The sequence below is a fragment of the Urtica dioica genome, chromosome 5 (assembly GCF_054948205.1).
Source record: "Urtica dioica subsp. dioica isolate 48M chromosome 5, U.dioica_male_clone48M_v1_H2, whole genome shotgun sequence".
Classification (NCBI taxonomy): Eukaryota; Viridiplantae; Streptophyta; class Magnoliopsida; order Rosales; family Urticaceae; genus Urtica; species Urtica dioica.
Window position 1 is genome coordinate 1,047,134 of NC_142760.1, and position 27,335 is coordinate 1,074,468.

At 33.9% G+C, this 27,335-nt stretch overlaps 3 protein-coding genes across 3 annotated transcripts; 1 reads left to right on the forward strand and 2 right to left on the reverse strand.

The window, feature by feature from the left end:
• Window positions 1-1,249: 1,249 nt before the first annotated feature.
• On the reverse strand, window positions 1,250-5,964 carry LOC149394694 (plant intracellular Ras-group-related LRR protein 1-like). Its single transcript, XM_089614111.1, has 3 exons — window positions 5,598-5,964; window positions 3,972-4,141; window positions 1,250-2,412 (listed from the first exon to the last, which is right to left on the reverse strand). The coding sequence occupies exons 1-3, from the start codon at window positions 5,877-5,879 to the stop codon at window positions 1,692-1,694; spliced, it is 1,173 nt and encodes a 390-aa protein (XP_089470237.1). The 5' UTR covers window positions 5,880-5,964; the 3' UTR covers window positions 1,250-1,691.
• Window positions 5,965-18,581: 12,617 nt separating this feature from the next.
• On the forward strand, window positions 18,582-23,079 carry LOC149394695 (protein OSB4, chloroplastic-like). Its single transcript, XM_089615221.1, has 9 exons — window positions 18,582-19,067; window positions 19,824-19,962; window positions 20,803-20,908; window positions 21,298-21,407; window positions 21,484-21,631; window positions 21,732-21,823; window positions 21,903-22,056; window positions 22,523-22,587; window positions 22,698-23,079. The coding sequence occupies exons 1-9, from the start codon at window positions 18,712-18,714 to the stop codon at window positions 22,830-22,832; spliced, it is 1,305 nt and encodes a 434-aa protein (XP_089471347.1). The 5' UTR covers window positions 18,582-18,711; the 3' UTR covers window positions 22,833-23,079.
• On the reverse strand, window positions 22,910-27,284 carry LOC149394696 (RNA-binding (RRM/RBD/RNP motifs) family protein). The gene is made up of 10 exons (XM_089615220.1): window positions 26,886-27,284; window positions 26,603-26,809; window positions 26,412-26,493; window positions 26,131-26,307; window positions 25,161-25,325; window positions 24,885-25,067; window positions 24,472-24,559; window positions 24,206-24,264; window positions 24,053-24,118; window positions 22,910-23,538 (listed from the first exon to the last, which is right to left on the reverse strand). The coding sequence occupies exons 1-10, from the start codon at window positions 27,068-27,070 to the stop codon at window positions 23,437-23,439; spliced, it is 1,314 nt and encodes a 437-aa protein (XP_089471346.1). The 5' UTR covers window positions 27,071-27,284; the 3' UTR covers window positions 22,910-23,436.
• Window positions 27,285-27,335: the final 51 nt, after the last annotated feature.

Below are 27,335 nucleotides of genomic sequence, written 5' to 3' on the forward strand. Positions count from 1 at the left end.
AATATTGGCATTTAAACCCCAAATTGACACGGAATCACTAGTCATACGTAAACACTCAAATATAAGATGTTCTATTTCAAACTTTGTTTGAAGGATTACAATGAATAATATGGTGGTGAATGATAAAAAGAAAATTAATAGAAACTAATGCATGGATATCATCTAATTTCGTGATTTGGTCGATTCAGTATTTGAAGGGGGTTCGAATTATGTGATGGGACTATGCCCGGTTGTGTTGCAGGATAGGTTTGCCACAGCCAGGAACGGAGCCGGACTCTAAACTTTGGGGGGGGGGGGGGGGGGGGGGGGGGGGGTTAAAGTGAATTTTTAATCAGAAGAGGCTAATTCGTAAATTTTCAGGGAAAAATAAGAGAAAAAAGGGAAAATAACACATTTATACCATGTGTTTTAGTGAAATGTCGAGTTTAACCCTCGGTTTTCAAAAATGTCGAGTTCATACCATCTGTTTAACTAAAATGACGAAATTATACCATCTGTTTAACTTAAATGACGAAATTATACCCTGAAATGAATAACAGCGTCACAAATCTCCCTTTCATTGATATTAACTCTTATATAAGAAAAACCAAATCAAATCTAAATCAGTGCCATAACTTCCAAATTCTCAATTTTGAAATAAAAATAGCCTTAAATTGAAATTAAATAATAAAACTCATACCTCCTAAGAAATGAATTTATTCCGTGTTCGAATTGTAACTCTAAATCCAGGATACTCTGTTCGAATATGCGATTTTGATGACTATCAACTATCGATGTTTACCTCTTTGACTCTTTCTGTGTTCTTCACGATTAAGAGACTATTGTTTATTTTTTAGTTTTTAAATAAATTACATATATAGCGCGAATGAATAAAGATAATTGGTGTTTATATATAAATATTATAGTCAACGTTAATGAAAAGTCAATAAAAAGAATATTCCTGACACTGTTGTCTATTTCAGGGTATAATTTCGTCATTTTAGTTAAACATAGGGTATAATTTCGTCATTTTAGTTAAACAAATGGTATGAACTCGACATTTTTGAAAATCGAGGGTTAAACTCGATATTTTACTAAAACACAAGGTATAAATGTGTTATTTTCCAAAAAAATTATGTAAAAAGTGTAAATAAATCTGGATATATCTCACAAAGGAGCCCTTAATAAAAAAAAGACATTATATATATATACATATATATTTATATATATTATAAAGAGAGGCTACAAAAAAAATGTCCGGGTAGGGTACGCATTCTTTTTTATTTCTTTCGAAATCTTATTTACATTTACCAAAACAAAGCCACATCGATCCTCTACTTTCTTATACCACTAAAACTGATATTACTCAGCCGTACAACCTTTTATATCACGCTTTACCTTTCTAGCAAAGGGCTCCCATAAACCTAATTCAAACTAGAAAAAGTACAGCAAGCAGTATAATTATTGGGACAAACACTAACTCTCATACATACATATTCAACACAAGACAATATAAAATACATTTTTAGGTACCATAATACCACCAATCATCTAGCAGTACGTAGCTATCATAGTGCACATGCATGCATGCATGCATTCATACGTACGTAACACACATATACCATCATATCACGAGAAAAACACGATAACGACACGAACACGAACCACCAAAGACAGAATATATATGTACCAATTAAGTCGTGATCACCGATTCACCGCCCGAGCTGGTGACTCCTCCGCGGAGAGAAGATCCGGAGCGGTGACAACATGGCAAGAAAACGATTCGGCGATCCGAGCGGGTCGTCGTCGACGATCTTCGAAGAGGGACGGTACCGTCCCGGTGAGCTAGGAAAACTCGGGGTCGAGACCGGGGAGTTAATAATATTATTGGCGCCTTTATTGGACGCGAAAGTCTTGTACTTGACGAGCCGTCCGACCCAGCTCTTCTTGTTCTTCTTAGGGTTAGGGTTGTTGATCCGATCGGCTAAGTAGTCCCTAATCGCGGGAAGTCCGCGGCCGATGATCTCTTGGGGCGGTGAGACCAACGGGTTTCCCTCGACCGAGAGGCGTTTGAGGCTCCCGAGGCAGCCCAGAGAGTCTGGGAGAGCCGAGAGGCCGTTGTAACTGACGTCGAGCTCGACCAGAGAGAGTAAGAGCCCCAGAGAGTAGGGCAAGGCTCGGAGGTGGTGGAAGTTCTGGCTCACGTTGAGGACCTCGAGGTTGACCATGTTCTCGAGGTCCTCGGGTAGGGATTGGAGACAGTTGAGCCGAGCGTCGAGGACTCGGAGAGCCGTGAGGTGGCTCAGAGAGCGTGGGAGGCACGTGAGCTTGTTCGAGTTCGCCGAAAGCTTCCGAAGCTTGTGGAGCTCGAACCCGATCGTCTCCGGAAGCTTCTCGAGCTTGTTGAAGTTCGCGTTCAGCTCTTCCAGTGACCTGAAAACGCACGTATATAAACATGTCGCTATATAAATTTGCATGCAATGAAAATAAGTTCACGTAAAAACTGCATGCTTTTTTTTTTTTTTTGGTTTGATTTTCTCTGTCCACTTGACGTGAGAATTTGAATTTGTAAATAGTACGAGACTACGAGTACAAGTTTTATAGTTACAAGCAATCTTTTTGTCTGTATAAAAAATTAGAGACGTACTTATGTACGGATCTTCTATGTGTATATATCTATATTATGTTAAGACTGTTAAGCAAAAACGACTTGGTGGTCAACGGTATATAGTTCATTTTATACTCGAAACAAATAGATATTTCTTTCGTTTAGAGTGTTTCCAATTTGCTCATCTTTTTATACGTAAGATCCATATTTTTAATGATTCGGATGAAAAAAATTATATTAAATGATGTACCACGTATTACACCTATCTACGAAGTAGAAATCAATGTGAAAATTTCTCCACCGACGTATGATAAATATACAAAATAGTAGATTGAATCTGACGAGCGAAATAGACACGTACGGCTTCAAATATTTAGCAAAATAGTACAAAAAAATCAATTGTTTAGTAAAATATCCCAAATTTGAGAGTAATTTGTTTATCTTTACATTAATTTTTTTGTTTTTTTTTTATTATATACCTCTCTATTTGAATATAGTGAGATTGTTAAAACAAATTAATAACACTTATTTGAAACTATTTATTACTTTTAGAAAAACGTCAACTATTTTGCAAGTTTATTAATTTCAGGAATTTAGATATATATATATAATAAATAAATAAAAAGTCAAATTAAGTGACCACAAATGATTAGTACCCGTAGACTATTCTACTAAAAGATTGTCTTTGTGGCCGTACTGATCGCTAGCCCGCCACAAAAAAAATTCGGCTATTTTTCTAATTTATTTTTTAGATAATTAAATAAGTTATGTTGTTTCTTTATGAAGCTTTTATAATTTTTCCCTGTACGCAACGAATTATGACGCTGATTTACATTGCTTTTTCCAATATCTAATTAAGTTTCGTAGAAATGAAGATAACAGAAAGTCAAAGATAAGAATAACGACATTTTAGTGGATTTACAATTACATCCCCACTTTTTCTGTAAAAAATGTCAAACTAGTAGTAATCTTCCGTTTACTTTTGCGGGGGAAAAAAAAAATACGATAGTCAATGTTCATATCAAAGAAAAGTCGTTGAGAAAATTTTTCTTTGATTTTGTGTCATTAAAACAAGCAAATATTTCGGTTGGTGAGGACTTTGACATGAGTTAAAAAAAAAAAATTTAATTTATTAAAACGTGACTATATGTTTAGATATTTATCATATATGTATAGAAATTAAATATCCTATTATACGAGCTTGGTAGCTAGGATAATAAAATGTTATCTAAGACTAAGCCAAGACCAAATTAATTCTATGTATCAAGAAACGACTAAAAAAATTCTGTAAGTTTACTAGTATCTCATGTAAAATATATATATATATATATATATATATATATATATATATATATACACTATAATCATGGGACAAGAAAATCACCTGCAGTTTTCAATAGTTATGGGGATGGACTCTATAAGATTTCCAGAGATATTCAAAATCTTGAGCTTGCTGAGACAACCGATCGAATTTGGGAGCGATCGAAGCTGATTCGAGTGAACATCCAACACCGACACGTTCAATAATCTCGCAATCAAAGACTCTGGAATTATCTGTACCAATGAATAAGTAATTTCCATTAGTTAATTATTAATAACGTAAATTTATTAATAAACCCTAGATAGCTATAGGTAGTCTTCAATGTGATTTTTTTTCCATTACTTTGTCTTGTCTTTGTCATTTTAAATTCATTATATATATACACATAAGTTTATTTGACGACGTGGTTCATCAAGTTGATTTTGTCAAGATTGGAATTAATAAAAATTAGAAAGATGCAACAAGACTAACGGCAATAGTAGTGACAATGAAATGAGCGACTTATTATATAACATGTTAACTAAATGAACATAAAAGTCAAGAGAGAAAGTTTATTAAAAAGAAACGAATAAATAAAATAAACACATATATGTTATACAGCCAAGGAGATCGGACAATGATAGGTTTAAATTTGATACCTAACGTACATTCTCTGGAATCTTAATACGGAGATATTTGAAAAATTAACCAGAACTAGAAGCAACATTTTTTTTAATGGTGAATAAATTATGATTGACACATGAATTATGATTGACAGTAGAATATATTACTCAATTAATAATCATTGTTGATTTTGTTTTATGTCTAGTTTGAAATTTACAATATATATATATATATATATATATATATATATATAAATTAAATTAAATTAAAAATGAAGGCATCGATGATGATCAGGGCAAAGTCTATCAATCAAAATAAGTTCAAAACACTAGACAACTCGTCTAACACAGAGCTTGACATGGAAGAATATTATACAAAAGGAATTGACAGCGCGATTTTGAATTTTATACCATTGAATAAATCATATTTAGGAAAAATAAAGAGTAGCTATTATATTATATATAAAAAATAAAAATAAAAACTAGTAAAAATGACTTAATAGACCCTCGGACCCTCCTGGTGATAAATTCTTTGGTATCGATTTCTGCTAAAATCATCACCTTCATTGGTTTACTACACTAATTTCATTTTAAATACCTTGAAATAGAGATAACAATTAAAGATAATATACTCCCAATTGTTATCAAGAGAGTAATATAATGTGAGTTTCACCCTAAAAAAAAAATTCAAAAATGATATCTTTCACATTCTTCGGTACAGGTCTTAATAAGGTTTCGAATCATATTTGATACTTAAAAGAAATACAGCGATCTGTAAAATTATTCACTTCATCGATGATCATAAATTGAAAAACAACTTTTAGTCATGCTATATTATTTAATTATGAAAAAAAAAAATTACAATAACTTGCTAGCTTGTATATATTTATATAAATAAATAACTGAATCCAATGTAAATATGAATACATCATCTACAATAAACCAAAATAAATATATCATAAGGCGAAATAAATTCATTTCCGTTGAAAGGTTTATTAAAGTTTAAAACTGAATCAAGAGAACTGAAGTGCCAGGCACAGTTATTATTATTAAATACATATATATAATTAAAAATAAAATAAAAAACCTGGAGATTATTGTTGGAAAGATCGAGCTTGGAAATAACCCCCAAATTGAGAGAAGGACTTGGCAAGGAATCCAAAGACAAGCCACTCAAATCGACAGTCTGAAGCCTCTGAATCTGATCGCCGATTTGCTCGTTGTTATTATTATTATTATTATAACTATTCCTCTGATGATGATCTGATAATAAAGACCTTTCATTGAAACTCACAGTCTTCCTCGTTTTTTGCTGCCTCAAGTGCTGTTGATTCACTTGTTGCTGGTGATGGTGATTCACGTACATCATCTTCTTTGAGATCGATCAAACCCAGAGAGAGAGAGAGAGAGAGAGAGAGAGAGAGAGAGAAAAGTCTCGTTGTTTGTGTATAAATGCGTATGAAATGGAAGGGAAATTAAAGTACTGTGTAATATTAATTAATACCTAATAAATATACATATGAAAAATTATATTGAGCGCTGTACGGAAGATGATATACCTAACACGTGGGTATGAGAAAGAGAGAAAGTACAAGAGGCCGTATTGTTAGGAGTTCTTCTTGGGAACTCGAGCCACGTCTTTCTTTCTAGTCAACTTATCCACAAAGTCAACGCTTGCTCTCTTTCATTATTTTTTAATTTTTTTTTAATTCAAGTTGGGAAACTCAGGTTTGCTTGCCTTTGTCCCCGAATCTCGATTATTCTCATTATTTTTTTGATCGAATCCAACAATAAGGAAATTTAATATTAGTTTTTCATTTGGTAGTAAAGAGTGTACAGCTAAGATATGATCATCAAGTTTTTTTTTTTCCTTCTCTTCGTGGGCTCGTGATGATCAATTGAGGATAAAGTTTGTAGATGTGTATGAGCAATGACGAGTTTTTTATTTTATTTTTTAATGTTTTTAGAGAATTGTGTCCGGTTATTTGACTAATTGATGATTAGTTTATTATGACTTTATGTTCTATACCATATTTTTATTTTCATGTATGTTAGATCAATCATGAAAGTTGTTGACAATAAAATCCCACAAATCAAGCGGAAATTCCTTATGTAGAACTTGGTGGTTGGGAAGAAAAATGAAGAACGAACGAATTCTTCCGGAGCTAATAATACAACAACAAAAAAAAAAATAGAATTTTGGAGCATATGTCCTAACGGTATGCTTTAATTAGTTGCGTGTATATATGTGTATATACACACATCTAATTGTTGAAAATCGCCAACAATGTTCGCATCAACGAAGACTCAATCAGTAGTTGAAATCAAACGCTAGAGTAATTTGAAGAGGTTCACCACAAATTGTGGTCGGGCTCGATGAAGATGTATGTTAATTACCTCATGTCAAAAATAATTAGTAGAAGCATTTGAGCGCAAAAATGATCGGCTTTTTTTTCATTGTTGAAAGGTCCTTAAATAGACATGTTTCGACGAATAACGCTGACACTTCTTCAATGATCTCAACTAATTGAGTTTTCCCTCATTGGCGATATGCTCTATTGAGCTCGATCTCCATCATAAATAATCGAATTTTGAGTTGGACACAAGTTAACTTTATAATTTTCTAGTCACCTCTAACAATTTCTCGCCGTCTGAGTCAAAAATATATTTAGAGCTAAAAAGGAAAGGGTAGGGCAAAATATACAAAATTAAATTGAATGTTATCTTATAAATAAAATAAATTAATTTTGGATATCTATAATAAAATAAAATAAAATTATCCTAAAATATGTGTATCTATATGAATATGGCCTACATTATTCATATAGAAGGAAAATCAAATAACGTGCACTTCAAGAACGTTAGTGTTTTATTTTTGGCATCTTCTGGGAAAATAGTATTTGTGTTGGTTGTCTTTTTGCTTATTGGAAAGTTGTTTTCATGGGAGAGCATCAAGAGGAATATCATGAAGATCGATATGTGGTACAGATCTTTGACCTTCGGTTTTGATAGTATATTGGCGTGGGATACAATAATAGCTAACTATATATGGGATTGTAAGTTTGTAATACTAATAATGCACATGATCATAGTCATGCTAAGGTTCGAAACTTAATTATTTAATGTGAGGATGTTTTCATAATGATTAGTTGTGTTAATTATTATATATATGAGGATATTTTGATAATGATCAGTTATGTTGAATCAATCTTGAGAGTTTCTAATTACTTGTGATCTCATAATTTGAGCGCAGTCAATGCAGATAAGTTTTGTGTCTAGTACTACGATTTATATGTGTACTATTCTCTCTTTCTATGGAGTAGTTTTAGACGATTTTAATTATTGATTAGTTAGTAACTCGAAACTAAAAGTGCCTTTATGTGGAAAACCTTCAACTAGCTAACTTAATTTGTCCCGATCCAATATTTGTTTTCGTATAATCATTCCATTCGCAAGTTAGTTTTTATGTGGATTCACTCGAATATATAAAATATGTGATTTGTGATATGAGGCTTGATGATTTTGACCGAGAGATAAGTCGCGGCCAATTTAGATGCACCTAGACGTGACCCACTAGGTCGAGCTCGAATTCAAAACTACTAAGACCAACGTGGACTAAAAAACTCGTGACATGTAAAGTGTTCGACACTTGGTCTCACTTAGGGTTCGGCGCTTAGTAGCTCGTTGAGGACTCAGAGCTCACCAGTTGTTGAGTTCTCGATGATCACGGGTTTTCTTGTTTAGATTATTTGAGTACGTCTTTTAGTAGCGTCTCTCTCATTCGCGAGCCTATAGCCCGTTTTTCGAGCATGTTCCTTTTTGCCCCGAGTTTTATACATCGGCCCAACAACATCATCGTGCTTTGAATGTAAATTTAAATAAAATTGTTATTATTCTGTTTTTTTTTTTTTTGGAAGAATGTATAACATGGCGCGTGATATCCTAAAAATACCCATGTTTGCTATTTTTTATTAAAAAAAAAAAAAAACTAGTGGTATATTAAAAAACCGATTGATAATTTTATATTCTAAATGGGTACAAGATATACTAATATTTGGGAAAGTAGTACATAACCAACTAATAACCATTGTTATGTAGTGTACTAGCAAGTAAAATTAATTGTGTGTGAAACCTCACTTCAATAACCTTTTTATCATATTCCCATGAGAAGTCCCCTTTATTAAAAAAATAAATAAATAAATAAATACATATTTTATATCAAAAGATTATTTCCTTTCTAATATATAAATACATTTGATAAATTGTATGCCTTATCTTGTTAGTTAGAAAGTCAATCTGTAGACGGCATAAAGTACCAATCTTTCTTTTTTTTTCCAAGAGTTACGAATCTTGTATTCACATATCGTACCAAATCAAGACAAGCCGTAATATGTATGTAATAGTGACATAAAATATATATACTCATAAAAAACCTTTCTTGATACTGAATGTTAACAATCTTCTTTTCTGTACATATCTATATGACTCGTCATCTATATTTTGCCACCTTGCTAATCAGCTTTTAAGCATTTTAATCTAATCGCCGTATTTTACGCATCATTTCGTACATATTTTTTTTTATTCTTTTATATTTATTATAATAAAAGTGGCCACATAAAGCATTATGTGTAATCGGATATGATTTTGGCTTTCTGCGGAAATTTGGTTCGTTGACTCCACAAGATATTTGTTTATTATCATTTTTAAATGCTCAAGTACCGTAATAGTAAGTAAAAAAATGCGTAAGCCTCATTATCTTCTTCTCTCCCATGTTCCCTCAAATTTTGAAATATATAGTTTTTTTTTTAGGAATTTGAAATAGATAGTTGATGGGCTGGTTGGTGAAAAACACCTCATAGAAAGCATATTTGACGTTACAAGAAGAAAAATAAAGAAAAAAAAAATTTAAAAAGAGAAAAACGCCTACAAACCATGGGCGCCGGAGAGATATCCTATGATAGATAAAATACATAAGTACGGTCGCCAAGAAATTATTGGATGTCTATAGAAAAAAATTATTAAAAAAACAAAAACTACAAATTGATGGGCGGCTATATATATAAAGAAACTATCTAATGTCTACATAGTCAAGCTTTTTTTTATTTCAACTTACCGTTTTCTATATTATTATGCTGAGAATCAACTTCAGTTAGACTTGAATTTTTATTTTTCTTTAAATTGTACTACAGCATATTATTAGAATAAAAGTAATACACCGAAAATCCGACATATACAAGTGTAGAGCATTTTTAAATAGGGTGATGTAGCTAAATAGTTAATTTAAGGTTATGAATTTATAAAATAGTCAAATTTTGTCTTAATTTAGTGAAATAGCAAAAAAATATAGCAATCTGATTTAAAAAAAAAATGATCCCAAAATTAACCTTTTTAAGTGATAAAATACTTATAATAATCATCTAAAATTTTAATCTTGACTCTATAAAAAAAAATTTGAAAACGTAAATTTGACTAGTTTGCTGAAAAGTTGAAACTTTGGCTATTTTGCTGATCAATAAGTTTCAAATAGTTATGTTGTACAATTTTTCCTTTTAAATATTGCAAATTATCTAATGCCTAAGTAGATATTGCTCGCTCATTTTGTTTATTAAAATTTGAGCATTTAATTTGACTAGTTCTAAATACTCGTAACACATAGTTGATGGTGAAATCAAAGCGCTTTCACTCTATTAATCACAAAAAAGATGACTCTTCGAAACCGAAATAAGAACGAATATAAAAAAACTAATCTCTAAATACCAAAATTTGATAGAAAAAAGCTCTAATACCAACTGATGGTTATTGGCGTATCACTTACAGTGCAGAAAGGAACAAATAGTATCAAAATTACAATCCTATAAAACGATAAACAACGAATCTTAGATCTTTATTCATTTACTTCAACAACAATCGTCGTTCTTATATTGATTATGGTAGATGATATAAAAAGAAATCACAAACAAAACGATTCCTAGACTCATATACGAGCAATAATCAAAACCATTTTACTTACTCGGTTTGCCTTTCGTAATAAATTTATTCGCTCACGAAGGTGGAGTTAGGATGAACACTAGTCTTGAACTTATTTATCGATCGCTGAATTGACATTATAGTCCTTCCAAAATGTGCCTATGGGTGAAAGGGAATAAAAGGATACACCTACTCAATTTCCACTCACGAGAAGATGATGACACAAGTCACGTTGTACTCTAGCAAGAGTGAATAAATTTATTTTAACTTAAAATTTTACATTTCAGGGGTAATTTTCCCTCGTCTTTGACTCTTTAACAACTTGGTCCATGATTAAAAAAATGGTTATTAAGTTATATAGCCACATGGATATAGTGGATTGAGATATAGCCCACATTTGGTTAATTTCTTGTAAATAGCCAAGTAAACTTATTAACAAATTAATAAAAGCTTTATTTAACACAACCAAACATATATTTTAGGTAGTTAATGGGCTGCCACGTATGCAAGTTGGCTATTTACAAAGTATTTACCAAAGGTTGGCTAATTTACAATTCCTATAGTTTAAGTGGCTTACGTAGCCAATTTTTTGTTAAAAAAACCTGCAGTCTTGGCCCATTATGATAGTCATTTTTTCACTTTCAGTCATTCTGTTAAAAAAACCGTCAAAACAGATGAAAAATGGATCATGTGCTTATCATGGGCTTTTTAAATGAGGACAAAATCGTAATTTAATAATAAATTAGAAAACAAATCATATTACAATTAAAATTAATAAAATAAAAAATAAATAAAAAATAAACCATCACAGTATCCTCTTCGACAGCGAGCGGTGGTTCGAAATCCTCATCCTCGGCTCTGTCGCCGCCGACAGCGAGCGGTGGTTCGAAATCCTCGCTCTTGCTCTCCATGTAAACGTCGGGTTCTCCGCTCATGGACTTTCACTTGGCCTTCTTCAAACTAGCCCTCATCGCAGAACCGCCATTACCGACCTGGATCTCCAAATCCTTCGTCCTGTTCGTCTCTCTGTGCTCTCTCAAAGTGAAATCTCAAGACGAATCGCGAAATATCAGTCCTCCTCCTACGTTGCTATCCCCACCACAGTTCAACAGTTCTAAAAATTCCTTGTTTGTTTCCACAAACCCAGTATCCAGTTTCTCACTCTCGCACATGTTTCTGAAGTAATTCAAAAAAGACAAAAAAAAAATTGAGGGATTCTAAGATCAACATTAACGCAACGTTAAATACCTCGCCGGTAACATGAACAATTGTCGCATATTCGCAGCCTCGTATCTTTGGTTAGTATGAACTCGGCAGGAAAACTCTCAATGAATACAGGATTTCGGGTCTTGTTATTCAACCAAGCTCTTTTCAAAGGAAATCGCTCCTCAAACCAATTGGCCACAAGTCACTCACATCTTCAACTAAAAAGGCACAACACAGTATATAGGAGGTACAATTAGCTCAACAGTTTTATGACCTCAAGAGAGTCACAGATAGTTCAGAAATAAGTTCCAGAGCCGTAATTGAACTCTTTCATTTCATGAAACGCAGATCAAACTTCACCGGAATTTCCAAATTTGCTACATTTTCAAAGGATATGGAAACGAAAATGCAATATTCCTCAACAATCTCACATAGTCCATACCCTCCGACAACCAAGCTCAATCCTTAAATAATATGTCTAAAATCGTACACTAAAAGAGCAAAAACGAAAAGCAATAACGACGAATTCATTATCAATTTGGGAGACACAAATAAGTAACGAGGTTTTACCACAAACGAAAAGCACATGTTTCCACAAACCCAGTATCCAGTTTCTCACCCTCGCACATGTTTCTTACAGCTGGAAGAAGTTCGACGAGGACGAGGACCGACCTGAGAAGCCCCGCAGCTATGGAGTCACCGAGATGCGAGGTCCAAATTACAATCTCGAGTTTTGAGCATCTCTAATTTAGGGGTTAGTGTTTGAGTGAGTAAGCGTCTCGAATTTCTTAAGTTTGAATCTTCATCGAATTTCCAACACCACCAATTTGGGGGTTAGGGTTTGTTCTGGTGTGGTTCGTATCCGTACGCCCGTGCCTACTTGGAGGCTCGTGAGCTCGCGATCCCCTGCATTGGCGAGGTTCCGGACCGTCGCCGAGTCTCAAAAGCACGCACCGCCATCGCACGCCGCAGCCGAAGACGGAGCCAAAATCTCGGGTCCGGTCTCGGCGAGAAAGGTCGCGGCGACACTGTGGGAAATGAACGAGATTCCATCGCCGAGGTTCAAAGAAGGCTCTGACGAAAGGAGGCTGAGGAAGGAGATGAGAGCGAGAGAGAGGTTGATGATGACTTCGAGGTCTTTGATGATAAGGGCAAAACGATAATTACCCTCCACAATTCGCAGGCGTGACTTGCACTGTTGGAATCGATCTAGGGTTTAAGAAAATAATTAACGCTTCGGGAAGCGGCGGAATTTTAAAAATTTTCTTTTACAAGTAAAAACGGTTTTTACTAACCTAGACAAGTGCAAGTACATGTAATTAAAAAACTAATATGAGCTAAGAAGTTTACTAACCTTTCTTGAAGCTTGATCTTTGAGAAGCTCTTAGAAAGTTGCAACGCTCGTCTCCCCTCGCAGCACGTCTCTCTTCCTTTCCTCGGCACCTCGAGCAACCACGAAAGTTTCTATCACTAAATCACTCGAAATAAAGGAATTAGTGAGTGGGCACTTTTAAACACTACGACTTAAGAACGAATCTTGAAGTCGCAGAGCTAAACACTAGGTCGAGTGAGGACCTAGGTGCCAAAACAAGAAAAATCGAAAATAAACTAGAGAGAGAGAAGAGGGGCGGCAACCACAAGTTCTAGAGAGAGAAGCTCTCAATCTCTAACTTACGTGGAATGAATAGAATGAGAGGAATGAGGGTCATATTTATAGGAGAAGGGTTGGCCTTGGAAAGAAGTAGTTTCCTCTTATTTTCCATGCCTTTATGAGCAATCTTTATTGCCCATTCCCATCCAAGTCACACGGCTAACATGTGCCTTAATGACACCTTGGATTTGTTTCCTCTTTTATTCCTTGCTCTCTCTAAGCTTGTTTGGCCGAAATCCCTTATGCCTCTTAGAGGAAATTTGTTTCCTCTTTTTCTTTTGGCAAGTATCTTCATACATTAATGCACAAAAGGAACTCTCTTTCTCTTGGGTATTTGGGCGCCTATGACCTTCTAGAAAGGCTTCTATAATTTTCTTCACTTGTTCATGACAACATAAGAAAAGCCCATTAAGAATTTTCAATAAAACTCTTATGAAATGAAATTAATTCACGAGGCCCAATGATCAAGTCATGGCCGAGTGACATTAAGTCATCAAATGAACTTGTCAAAAAATTTATTGACATTCATTTCATCCTTTGTCTCAAAAGACAAAAATACCCTTTTGACTATTTTCGTTCTCGTTTTGACTTAGCTTCCAGTTTAACTATTCCTATCGATGTGATTCGTGACAGTGACCTCATGGACCCAAATGAACAAAGCTTGAGCTAAACACTTGGACTCAAAAGTTCACAAACCTTTTCCAAGTTTAGCTTAATGCCAACTGACTCCACTAAAGAGTTGACACTGAAAATCTCTCGGTTCAAATGAATTTATTTTCTACTCAAGAATTCACCTAATTATAATGAGCGGATCCACTGAATATTATCTATGCTACCCTTCATGAATGTCATCAGCTAGTCGGGATTTACTAAATTACCATTTTACCCTTCTAGCTGTTATTTCCTCAACTCCTTTGTCGCTTGTGAATAAGTTAGAAACAATGTATTGACGAGGAGCTAACAAGTCACATTGTTTCATCCAAAAGAGTCAGGACTCAATTTGGATACTGGCCAGTTCATTTATTCACACTCCAAGGAACAAAGCATGAGGTGACATACATTGCATTTCAGCAATCTTGTACATGAATTCCATATCTATGAGAACTTCACAAAGTTACTCATGACATACTCACAACTTAGTACTTCACCAATAGGCCCTGTTCGGAATCACATAGTGAGTCCGAACTCTGACTTTCTCAAATGAGAATACTAAGGTGTGAAATGGCATGTCTCATTTCAGGATTAAGGTAAGCATGATGCAATTCATACATAGTGACTTCGAGACATAAAAGGTTAAATGGTTTGTTCTTATCTTGTCTCTAGAAGTGCACTGGTCAATTCAGTACCTTCGGAAGATACCTAGAAGAACTATAGAGTCTCCAACTCTCAATGCCTCATAACCAGACATCATAGATTCTTCTAACAATCGTACTGGGGTCAATAGTCCTTTGACCCTAAGATTGCGAATTTCATGCAAATCTACATTTGTCTCTTCGTAAGTTGTTAAGTTTGTTTATGGACTAAAAGACTAAGGTTTTATCATAAAGCTTCAAACAAAGAAAGAATGAATGAACGTTTCAACTTTATTATTAAATGAATAAGCAATTACAAGCAAGAGTCTTCGTAAGACTATATGACATCAAATGTACATAAATAGACACTACTACTCTTCTTGTGGGCACCATTGACAACATGCACGTGATGAGTATCCGGCATTTTTGACAGAAAAATTAACAGAAGTACCAAATATGAAAATTGGCTGGTCATAATGGGCCAAGATTGCAGGTTTTTTTAATCATGGACTAAGTTGTTAAAGAGGTCAAAGACGAGGGGCCAAAAATGTCTTTAATTCTTAAATTAATATATATATATATATATATATATATATATATATATATATATGGGTTCATTAAGAAAATAGCCAATATAAACGTTTGATATTGCTAAATAAACAACGTTTGGTAAATCTTAAATAAATAGTCATTTTCATATATTTACAAACGTAAATCTTAAGTAAATAATCATTGACATATATTAAGTCACATCATCATTTATGATTATTTATCTAACATTTACAAAACGTTGACTATTTAGTAATATCAAACGTTTAAGAGAGATAGTATTTAAGTCCATATTAGCTATAATCACACAAATCAAAGGATCTGAGAATATCACAGAAATCTAGGATCATGTCACGATTAAGATAAATTTTTATTTAACCACCATTGTGAATTCAAAATGTGACATTGTAACGGTTTCTTAAACTCCACGTCCTAAAGAAGTCAATGAAGTGTACAAACTTATTTGTACATAATGCTTCAATAAGTGTTTGCACCTTGGGTTCCACATCCCATTTATAATCTAGCTATCCTTATAGATTAATCACAAATTAGTTTAAGTATTTTACATCAACTACATATTTCATACTCTATTATAAACATGGGGGCTAGCTATCTAGCTTAAATTGGGCATTTTCTTTAAAATTTTAGTCCAACTATCTCTTAAATCGGGTAACTAGCTCAATCCACTAATAAACAATAACATATCCATATTATACCTCTGGTTCAAATCATGCGCACAATTCTCAAAATAGAACTTCAAAACATGCGAGCAATAATTCCAACCCGAGATTGATGCTATGAAGCTATGAAAAAGTACATGAATTCATCATTGGAATTGACATGATAATCTGTAAATGTACCTAATAAACCAATATACATCCATCAGTTAATCTGATTAACTATGATGGATTAGTACTCAATATTATTAACTTCTAGATTTACTATTATTAACTATGAAATACATATCAATTGTAAAATAGAAAATGGTACCTGGATTCTTTGACTTCATCATAGCCCCAATATAAGGAAGCAAAGAGTAAGCCTCCTTTAGACAACCTCTAATCTCTTTAAGGGCCATATGATGAGATTTTCATGCTTTGTAATACGAAATCTCAACTTTATAATTTGCCCTTGCTGTTGAAATAATATCGTTTGGGGTAATGTGGCCAGCACATACTTTCTCCAAATTTGATTTTATGCATTGACTAAGAAGAGATGATGTTATTTATCGGTGATCATTACACACTACATTTAACCGATGGTCAACAGTGTGCGCGTTTAAATATTTGCGGATAATCCAAAAGTCCATATCATTAGACAAGACAGCATTCATCATCCATTTGCAAATCAAATTGTAGCAAACTTTGAATGGGAAATTGCCAATATTTGCATGACCTTGACCATATACTCCTTCGACATGAAAATGTACCCTTTTCAAAATCAAATGATGATGGAAACTTCTCAAAATTAACACATCAATGATCGTAAGAGCTTTGAAAAGCCAACTACAAGAACAAAACAGAAACATGATTATAAGAATGATATTAAAAACACACAGTTTATAATATGAACTATGAGTATTAATCATTAATGAACACTCATAATCTGATAAATGATATTAACTGTAATATTTACCGTTCACAAAATTAACTAGAAATTGGCTATTAATTAGCTATGAGAGTAAATAGACATTAATCATCCTTAAAAATGCTCTGATTCATATAAATAAAACTATGCAGGTTGCTAGACAATAATTTAACTGTGAAGATTTCATTGTAAATAATATTTACAGATAATGCCTTTGATCGTAAATATAATTTACCATTCAAAAAAGTAAAATACCTATCTATGAATTACCATACGATTCCATGATTCAAATTCGATGATGAATAATTGGAAAACAATTGGAATTAACAAACAAATACCGAAGAAGTTCTATTAATCAAGAAAACGTACACACATAAACTTGACAAATAACAAACGCATAAATTATATATGCAAAGTAACACAACACGGAATATCAAATCACTAACCTAGACGACATAAAAATGAAGAAGAATTGAAAAACAAACGAAGCGAGTCGACGAACTTAAAAAAGCTCTGCAAATTGAAAATCAAACTCGAATTGTTATCAGTATACGAACCTCAAATGAACGAAGCAATGAAAGATAATTGAAGAACAAACGCTGCACAATCAATTCCACCTCAAGAAGAAACAACTCGTCTAATTGAAGCTATGACGAATTGAAGATCTGCAAATCGAAGCTCCTATGAAATGAAAGTGATGCGAATGAAAGTGACGGAGAGGTTAGTTATATCAGTTTAAGGGCAATTGTGGAATGATAAAAAAAGTGGGCTATTTATCTAAATAAGTGGATAGTTAAGCTATTATTTAAGCTCACCTCTATGGAAATGTTAGTTGTTTACAAATCTCATAAAAATATCCAATCATGTTAATGCATAAGTTTAAGGAATTGACGAATGCTTGAATATAATGTCATAGTGAAATAAAGATTCTAATAATCAAATAATAAATACGAAAACTTATTCTATAATCAGCTACCATAAGATAACTACGACAATTATCTTTTGCGAAACATATAGCTACAAAAATTATGAGCACTTGATCGTTTTTGTTTAATTTGGAAAAATTTGGACCGAACCCAGATTTATTTTTCGATTCTTTGAAATTCAAAACAAAAACTTGGTCCAATTTGAGGAAGAAAAAAAAACAATTTTTTTGTTAAATCAATAAATGAACAAACCCAATGTTTTACAAAATTAAATAACAACTAAACCTTTACGTGAATTGAATATTTTAAAACCGATAAATGAATTGAAAAAAAAATTGGTGAACCAAAATTTTCAGATTAACCGATTTTAGTTTATTGTCACCGTGTCTTGCCTTCATCAGAACATCTTCCGACAGACACTGACAATATGTATACTTTTACCTTTATGAGTTTCATAGTTATATAGCCATATAAAAACCTCAAATTATCATAATAGTCAATGTTTAATTAATTATAACTAATTAATCACCTATTATATTAACAATAATGAATCAACAATTTTGCCTATATAACTCTCTCGCAATTGACAATTAATGTGCGAACATTATTTGGGCGAAATTGTCAATTAATTATTATTAATAGAATCAATAACCAAATAATTATAATTAATCAAATATTGACTATTTAACAAACAACAATTTTTATGTGGCTTAATTGTTTATATTTTTCTAATTATATCAGCTTAGTCTTGAAATGATCAAATCTTTGCAAATTATTTAGGGCCTCTTTTGTAATGTTTTATAATAAAGGGACAAATTTGCAATTTTAAAGCATTCACTAATTCTTCCGACCGCCAAACACTCAAGTCTCCACTTTGCGCGATTCCTTAAAACCCCAACAAAACCTCAGTCCAGACTCGACTCGAGTGAGAGAGAGAGAGAGAGAGAGAGAGAAAAAGACAAAGAAACCCTAAACGCTAAAAAAAAAAAAAAAAAAACGAGACACAACAAGAGCTGGTTCGCGATGAACTCGTCTCTGTTGCGCTCACTGCACAGAGCTTCCCAGAGAGCCCGCATTTTGAGCTACTCGACGAAAACCCGAAACACCAAAACCCCGAAACCCACTCTCGCCGCGGCGGCGAGCGATTCGCCGCATAAATATTCGGCGGCCGCGGCGAAGAGCGCGTGGAAGAGGCCGAGCGAGATTCCGTTCCAATCGAAGGTTGCGAACTCGGTGAGTCTGATCGGATATGTCCACTCTCCGGTTCAGTTCCAGACCAACTCCGACGGCTCTCCCTGGGCCGCCACCGTAATCTCTCAGGGAACTTCTGTCTCCGACGATGGAGATGATCGTGAATCGCCGGAGTCTCTGCCTCTCTGGTAATGCCTCTTTGCTTTCGGTGTCGCTTCGATTTTTCTGTTTGGAAATGATAGAAAGTAAAGAGAAAAAACATGGGTTTTCAATTTTCATTTCTTAGGTGATAAAGTTTCCTTTTTTATATAAAAAAAATTATAACTTTAGTTTATGTATTTTGTGGGGATATGATCTTAGGTTTATATAATGAAGATCAAATTAAAAAAAAAAAAAAAAAAGGCATGGCAACTGGGTTAAGCTTAAGACTAACGAAAATTGATTTCTCACTGAAATGACTAAATCTATTGTAACCAAAATGGGTTTGTGTTCTTTTTTTGGTGTTTGTTGTGTTTTGTGAAGCTGAGAAGTTTTGTTGGACAGAATTGGATAGTTTTGAGTCATTTTTACATACGTTTTGAAGAACCCATTAGAGTTGTGTCTCAAGTGTAGAAGGGTTTTTGATTTGTTGTCGATGATGAGATACATTTTATTTTCAGTTTTCACCCCTAATATACTTGCCCTATTTTTGTATGTTTCGAAAAATAAAAATCACTTGCTCTATTTTTGTATGTTTGTCAAAAATGCAATTCATAATCAAACTATCATCAAAATTATACGGCTTGTTTGATTGCCTGATTTGATTATCGTATATAGCTTGTTTAATTGTATAGTTCTCGAATTTTTTTTTTTTGGCTTCCCGAACCCAAGTTTTCTTTCTCGAACGCCTTCATAATTAATTGAAATTCGAATTTGAAATTGAAATGTGTTTGTTGTATAATTAGGGTTCCGGTGATATTTGAGGGCGATTTGGCTCACATTGCGGCTTCGCATCTGAAGAGAAACGACTGTGTTTACGTTTCTGGGCTTTTGAGTTCAAGTTTGCCTCAGGTTGATGGTACCAAGGTTCAAGCCAGCATCCAGGTATGTAAATTTGGAGAATTAAAAAAAAAAAAAAAAAAAACTCGGGTTTCGGATTGGGAGTGTGGACTCTTAAAATGGTTGCTGAGGAAACCCAATAAAAGGTTGAAGACAACTTTATGTTAGCTCTAGATGAAAAACAGATTTAGAATGAAGTATGAAATTGACAGTTAACTCTAGGTTTTTTTTAACGTTAAATAGTTTTTGAACTATTACGCGAGTGATTTCAACTTGTTTTCAAAGCAAAATAGACCACAAACTATTGTTTTTTTTTAGTCCTTTCAAAAATATATTATAAGAAACTTAAAATATATTGACCAACTTGTTGATTTTGTATATAAAAAAATAAATATTTATAATCTAACCATAATAAAGACTAAATAATATATTTTTTTAAAATGATATTTGATTGTTAGACTATAATTGTGTTTTAATTTAACTTATTGACATTATAAACTAGTCATTGAAAAATTTCCGTTTTATGCTGTTAAAGTATTTGTTTTATTAAAAAAAACTTGGAGGTAGTACTAAATGCTACCAAATCTATAGTGTGATGACCATTTTGCTAATTGCATTAGTATATTGACCAAAATCCAATTGCATAATTATTCTGAGACTATCTGCGCTATAAAGCTTGATTCTTTTATATCGAAAGGAGTTTGAGAACATAAACGTGGGTTGAAATCAGTGAATTTTGTTTTTCAAATTAGAAGTTACCCATCTTGGTGTATGGATTTGTAATTTTTTTTTTCGTCTTATTTAAATATAAATATATATATATATATATATATATATTGTTTTATTAATATCTAATAATACTCTTAATTATTTGACACCAATAAGGTTATGGTAAATGACTTCAACTTTATTGAGGAAGGAACTCAAAAGCAGAAGAAGATCTCCAATGCTTCGAATGAATGGGAGAGAGAGACTTCTAATCCTTCTTCTGGTATATATTTTGGCATGTTAGATTGATATTTATATTATATTTGTAATTGCATATAATTTTATTCAAGTTGTTGATCTACTAAGCTGTCTTATAAGCGTGAAAAAAAAATCATAGGGCTTTATGACGAAAGTGGTCATGACATGCTATATTTTATGATGTCTCTTGAAAAAAAAGCAATTTTTCAACATTTTCGTAAGTAATTGAATTTAGTATTATTCATGTTTAGTTAGAGAGGATGTGATATCCTCGAGAGGTCAAATTAGATGTCCTGATTGATGATCTCACCATGTTTTCAACCGTTTAACGAACTCCTCAAGCAACGATGACTTTTCAGGATGTTTTTAGAATAATAATTACAAGTACTGACCATTCAGATATTGGCCTCAAAGCGGGTCACTTTTCAGGATTTGCAAGTAATGATAAAGACCTACTCTGGAAGGACCTTATTGAAAATTCCCAACAGTGGTGGGATAATCGCGAAGCCAAGCAAAATTGCACGGTGACTAATACTAATTTCAGATTACTTTCCTGTCTGATTTTAAATTTACCGATTTTTTGATTTGCTGTTACTTTAGGTAAGTCCGAAATACCCTGATTTCAAACATAAAGAAAGTGGTCAAGTGCTGTGGCTTTCGGGGGCACCGATTTCAATCATAAAATCGCTTCAAGGGCTTGAGTTTTCTGTTCCAATTCATAAACCAAAAGAAGTGAAACAGTCTAAAGGTGATTTTTTCTGACCCGTATCTTGTATCTTCGGGACCAAGTTAGTAGTGTTTTGATATTATTATTATTACCGAAAAGTGGGGACTAACATGTTGTTTAGACAGCGAGGACCCGGTATTAGCTGCTTGGGAAGACCTTATCGAGAGGTCAACCGAATGGCGTGATTTTCGAAACAGCAAGGTCAATGGAGAGGTGTGTATTGCTTCATTTCTTGTGTCCCAAGCAACCGACAAAACCCTTTATTGTTATATTTTTTCCCTCTTTAAAACAGGTGTCTCCAAAACACCCTGATTTCAAGCGCAAGGACGGCACTGGCTCTGCACTTTGGCTCAACTCTGCTCCGAAGTGGATTTTGCCACAACTCGAAGGATTAGAATTCGATGTTTCGTTTCCCCAGATGAAGAAACCTGATCAAGCTCCGAATGGTGAGTACAACAACAAAATCGGTCTAATATAACGAGTATTTTTTTCCGATTCGCTTCGTAACGAAACGAGTTACTTCATATTTTGTACACTTCATGTTGACCTTAATTGCATTTCGCTAAATAACTGAAAAATGGGATGCTTATTATTTTAGAAGATTTGGTGAAACATGTGTTTTTTTTTTGGATTATCTAGCTAAATAGCTGATTGAATTTGAAACTAATGGTATTGCAAAATAGCCAAAGTTAGTCTAAAATTAGTGAAATGGCAAAAATGTACCAGTACGAGGTGTCTAAATTTTTTGAAAGTGGTCAACTGCTTAAATACGGGTGTCAAAAAAATAAATTTGGACTGTAATATCACTATTTTGCGAATCAATAAGTTTTCGAATGGTTATTTTGTACAATATTTTCTTATTATTTATGAAATGTTTCTGATGGCACTTACCCTCTTTTATACTGTGTTAAGTCGACGAATTATGGACGGACTTGGTGGAGAATTTTGGAGACTGGTGGGATAATAGAGTGGACAAGGTAATTCTGATATCTCATTCTTTTTTCGAACCTGAATAAACCAAGCTCTATATATATATATATATATACACATCTGAATTGAAACCCTCACTTGTGGTATTTATTTGCAGTTTACCGTTAGAACACCTGACTTCAAGCACAAGAAAACAGGTGCGGCACTGTGGCTCTCTAGTTCGCCTGACTGGGTATCTTCCAAGCTGCCTCCTCCAAAGATACCACTTACCGAAAGTGATAACATTTTTTGATTTCTGATTTCGGTTGAGCTTTTGCGGGTAGGGCTTTTGTGAAACGTTTTTTTTTTTTTTTTTTTTACTCGATGCTCGGCTTCCGATTCGAGCGAGGACGTTGTACGGTGATGGAAGAATTTTCAATTAAGCCCATTCCATCGTCGTATTTGATGTTTTGACGGATGATCCACGTTTGTTTGTCGATCGACCATTATCATCGGGTTCGTGTTTTGGAAGAGAAGGAATGTGTATGTATATATGTCCCTACTACTTATAGCCGTTTTTTTTGTCTCCCATGGAAATTTCAATGAAAAATGGTCTTTTGTGGCTTACTTGTTCATTGTCTACTCTTTTACCTGTCTTCAAGGGTTGGCATTACTGTCAATAGTCCACATAATTATAAAAGCCGAAACTTCACACGTGTGAAAAGGTAAAACAAGAAAGACGAACAGTGCTTCGACCCAAAAAAAAGTGTAGGATTTTCAATTTCTTGGATATTTGGTTTCTCAAATTTTGTTCTAAAAAACATTGGAATGTTCTATCTATCAACAGTTGCAACAAAAAAAAGGAAAGAAAAAAAAAGTTCAAAATATGGTTTCCGAGTCTTGTATCGAGGTAGTCTTCATAGATCGGGTTTCGAACACTCTTTGGAAGCTGTAACGGGACTTCGACCAAACTGGATGACCATTGGCTTGCCCTTGAACTCGAACCCATTCACAAGATTCTGCACCCAAATTATACAAATCTCATTTTTCTTTTCAAGTATATGAACAATTGCGTATGTAGAACTAAGTTAGTAAAACTGTCAAATATTATCTTCAGTTCTCTTTTCTCAGTGCAAAATAATACCCTAACGTTTCAAAATGTATGCAAAATAATAATACCTTTCAGTTTTTTAATTGTGCAAAACTATACTCCCACTTTTCAAATTTATCCAATAATTTTACTATACAACAATAGTATCATTTCCATTTCAAGTTCCTAACGACTTAAATTGAATCTTTAATTGCTCTAAAAAAGTACATGTCATTTCGGAAAATTTATGGCAGTAGGGTATGATTTTGCAGAAATTTGTAAAGTATGGGTATAATTTTGATGGATGAAAAAAGTAGGGGTATTAGTTTGCACTTTGCAGCGATTTAAAATGTCAAGGTCATTGTTTTGCTAAAAAAAGAAAATACTATGTTGTAGTCTACCCTTAAAACTGTGTTTTAAAGACTAGAAGTGAGTGTTATTACCAAAGCATGATGAGCTAGGTCAACATTTGGGAATGTCACAAAAGCTTGACCCCTCATTCTTCCTTCCTGAAACCAACAATGCGTTACAAATATTTTTATTTTATTAAAACCGGGTCCAGAAGAAATAGGACCTAGAAAGTTTCGATATCGAACCTGCATTAGTTTCACACCGAGACTTGATTTGGCTAAATCAACACTTCCAAACAATGACCCTGCAACGGTAAGTAAATAAGCTTCGATATAGTCTCTCAATGAGCTACACATAGCTATAATCTCGGATGAGGTAAATAAATAATGAGAAATAAGAAAGGTTTATTAGGTGTACATATTTATAAGCACAAGACACAAAGCTTTAATTATTTGCTTTTTCTTTTCTGGTTTATGAGATAAATTTATTCCCAGACTAGATCAGAGCTCACCAAATATGAAGTAGAAGTCATCATTGACAACATCCTTTGCCAAATTCTTTATATACAATACAGACGCTGGGTTCCCGGCTTTATAATTCTGTTGTAAAAAAATAAAATATTATAATAAGGGTGTATTAGCTGAATATCCAATTGAAACTAAGGGATTTGCAAAATAGCCAATTTTTTTTATTTATTTATAAAATTAGTGTAATAGCCTAAACTAACAGGTGTCAATAACTTTTTTGGAAGTGGTAAATTTCTCGTATACTAAGGTCAATACTTTATTGACAATGTCAAAATATTTATTTGAAAAGAACTTCGGCTATTTTGCTAAAATAATACAACTTTCGCTATTTTGCTAATCAAATTAGTTTCAAACTGCTATTTTGTATATATAAAAAATTCTAATGAATAATCAGTACCTTATAAACTGGAAGAGATAATAACTCCTCTGGCCCCAACTTTCCATTCTGTATCTCCTCTGGAGTCGCAAATGGTTGAATAATATCTCGACTCTCCGTTTTCGGTTCTTCCGTATCTGTGGTAGTAACGCTTTCGTCGTTGTGTTGTTCCTCTTTCTTCCCCGCTTTATAAGCGATTTTTATCTGGATAAGAGTGAAAAAAAGAAAAAACAAAACACAAATATAATAGAGAAAAAGAAACGAGCAAGCAAAAAACTTTTGCAGAAATTCATTTACTTGTAATACTGGGTTTCTCTTTCTTATCATCGGTATCTCTTTGGGCATTAAAGTGGCTTCTTTCACTCCGACCGCCTCGTGGGCTACGCCTTTATCAACCGCGGGACCCACAATAGCCTCTCGCCTCATACGCTTTCGTCTTCTGTTGGAATTTTCACCGACATCCTAAACATTTTAATATGTGTAGTAAGAACCAAAACAAACAATTAGACTAAATTCGTTTGATGAAATTTCGGTCTCTTCATATATGATATTATGTTTTAGTATGAACCACATAGAATTAAGTTAACATCAACAAAAAGTTTTTGAATGGAAATTTATGGGTGAGCTTCGGTATCGGTATCACTAATACTAGGCATAGAAGCAAATAAAAAAAAAAAAATCAATCACATATATTCTTAATCTAAATCAAGTCCGGAAAAACGTTAGCAAATTGATACAGGGACATCTATGGACATCAAATGATTAATATTATTGATTTACACTCAGTTCAGAATCCGAGAGGTGAATCATTTTCTCCGATTACACTACTTTATGACTAAAAGATAATAAAACGACCAACTCAATAACTTTTCTCATGACTTCTCCAAAAAAAAAATATATATTCTCATGACCCTAACGTATTTATACTAATATATTATTAAATAAAGGATTAATTACAAAAATTTCCTCTGAACTCTTAAGTGGTTAACAAAGCGCCGCTCAATCTTTAAACTTGTAAAATGTTATACAAGTTCTCCATCCGTCCGATATCTAACAAAAGCTATCAACTTTTGTGAACAAATTTACTAAAAAAAATTCCCTATTTTTTTATCCATTCGATTTTTCTTTTCGAGAAATAAATTACTAATTTACCCTTCTAGGTCTAACACAAACATGCTAAACTATTTTCCTTTGCATCATAGAGGCACCAAAAGGGGCACAAATCCAAGTTCATCGAAAAGGAAACGAGAGTCCGAGAGTTCGTTACCTCCTCGGAAGATTCCATCTCCGACTCTTCGCTCGAAGCCTCCGCCGGAAACTTCTTCGTCGGCTCGGTTTCCGGCAGAGGCGGCTCCGGCGCCGGAGCTAAAGGCGGGAGCGGAGGAGTTGGCATAGCCATCCGAAACGGAGCCGGAATGTTCATCTTGTTCATCAAATGCAATACCTGCCATTACTTACTTGACCAAATCAGAAAAAACCCTAATTAATAAACCCTAATTAATCAATCATTATCATGATTTATGATCATCATCATCATAAGTTCATAACCTGAGTGTAAAAGCGAGGCACGGCGATGAGCGAGTTCACGATGTTCGTCAATATATTACCGTCCGGCGGCGGATAAGCATACCTTCAACAACACACACAGAGATAGTCTATAGATACACAGAGATAGTCTATAGATACACAGATAGATACATATACAGAGATCAACAACGGCGAAGAAGAAAACGACGCACTCGAGATGAGGAGGGAACGGATATTCGATGCCGAGCGACGGAGCGATCGGCTCGGCGGATTTGGCGTTGGTGTCGATCTCCGACCTAGGAAGCCTCTCGCCGCCGCGGTGGGTCCCACCGGAGTTCTCCTCGTCGCCGCCGCGGCGACGGGCGGGTTCGGCGTTGGAGGCTCTTTCGACTCTCAAGACTTTGCCGAGAAACCTCAGCCTAAAAGACAGATTTCAGATATATATATATATATATATATATATACATGTATAGATATATGTATATGTATGTATACCCGTTGAAGTGATGGACGGCGTTGAGAGCGGAGGATTGGGAGAGGAAATCGACGAAGGCGGAGTTGGGAGGAGATGATCGGACGGAGGCGGCGCCGAAGTGAGAGAAGAGACGAGAGAGAGTGGAATCGGGGATTCCTTCCGGCAAGTGACGAACCACCACAGTCGCTCTCTCCTCTCCCGCCATTTTTACACTGCAACCAAAAAAAAAAAAAAAAATCCCCAATTCAACAAGCCCTAGGTTGAAATTGAATCAACCGTTGATCTTCTTCTTTTTTTTTTTTTTTTTTTTTTTTTGGTTCAGCTTTGATTGTAGTTTTTTTGGTTAATCGAAATTCGAAAGTAATTGAAAATAATGAATTAAAAATGGCATTGGCTCTTTTTTTTTTTTTCCCCAATATAAATATTAAAAACATTTATGACAAATTTATAGCAAAAGCCGAAATTCTTAG

Excerpts from the sequence above, each read along its gene's own strand:
- LOC149394694 (XM_089614111.1), bottom strand. The coding sequence starts at position 5,879 with ATGATGTACGTGAATCACCATCACCAGCAACAAGTGAATCAACAGCAC. Across the intron at positions 4,142-5,597 it reads TTTCCAACAATAATCTCCAG|ATAATTCCAGAGTCTTTGAT; the intron begins GTTTTTTATTTT and ends TCATTGGTACAG. Across the intron at positions 2,413-3,971 it reads ATAACTATTGAAAACTGCAG|GTCACTGGAAGAGCTGAACG; the intron begins GTGATTTTCTTG and ends GTGCGTTTTCAG.
- LOC149394695 (XM_089615221.1), top strand. The coding sequence starts at position 18,712 with ATGAACTCGTCTCTGTTGCGCTCACTGCACAGAGCTTCCCAGAGAGCC. Across the intron at positions 21,408-21,483 it reads AAGCCAAGCAAAATTGCACG|GTAAGTCCGAAATACCCTGA; the intron begins GTGACTAATACT and ends CTGTTACTTTAG. Across the intron at positions 21,824-21,902 it reads ACAGCAAGGTCAATGGAGAG|GTGTCTCCAAAACACCCTGA; the intron begins GTGTGTATTGCT and ends TCTTTAAAACAG.
- LOC149394696 (XM_089615220.1), bottom strand. The coding sequence starts at position 27,070 with ATGGCGGGAGAGGAGAGAGCGACTGTGGTGGTTCGTCACTTGCCGGAA. Across the intron at positions 26,810-26,885 it reads GCCGTCCATCACTTCAACGG|GCTGAGGTTTCTCGGCAAAG; the intron begins GTATACATACAT and ends TCTGTCTTTTAG. Across the intron at positions 25,068-25,160 it reads AGAGAAACCCAGTATTACAA|ATAAAAATCGCTTATAAAGC; the intron begins GTAAATGAATTT and ends ACTCTTATCCAG.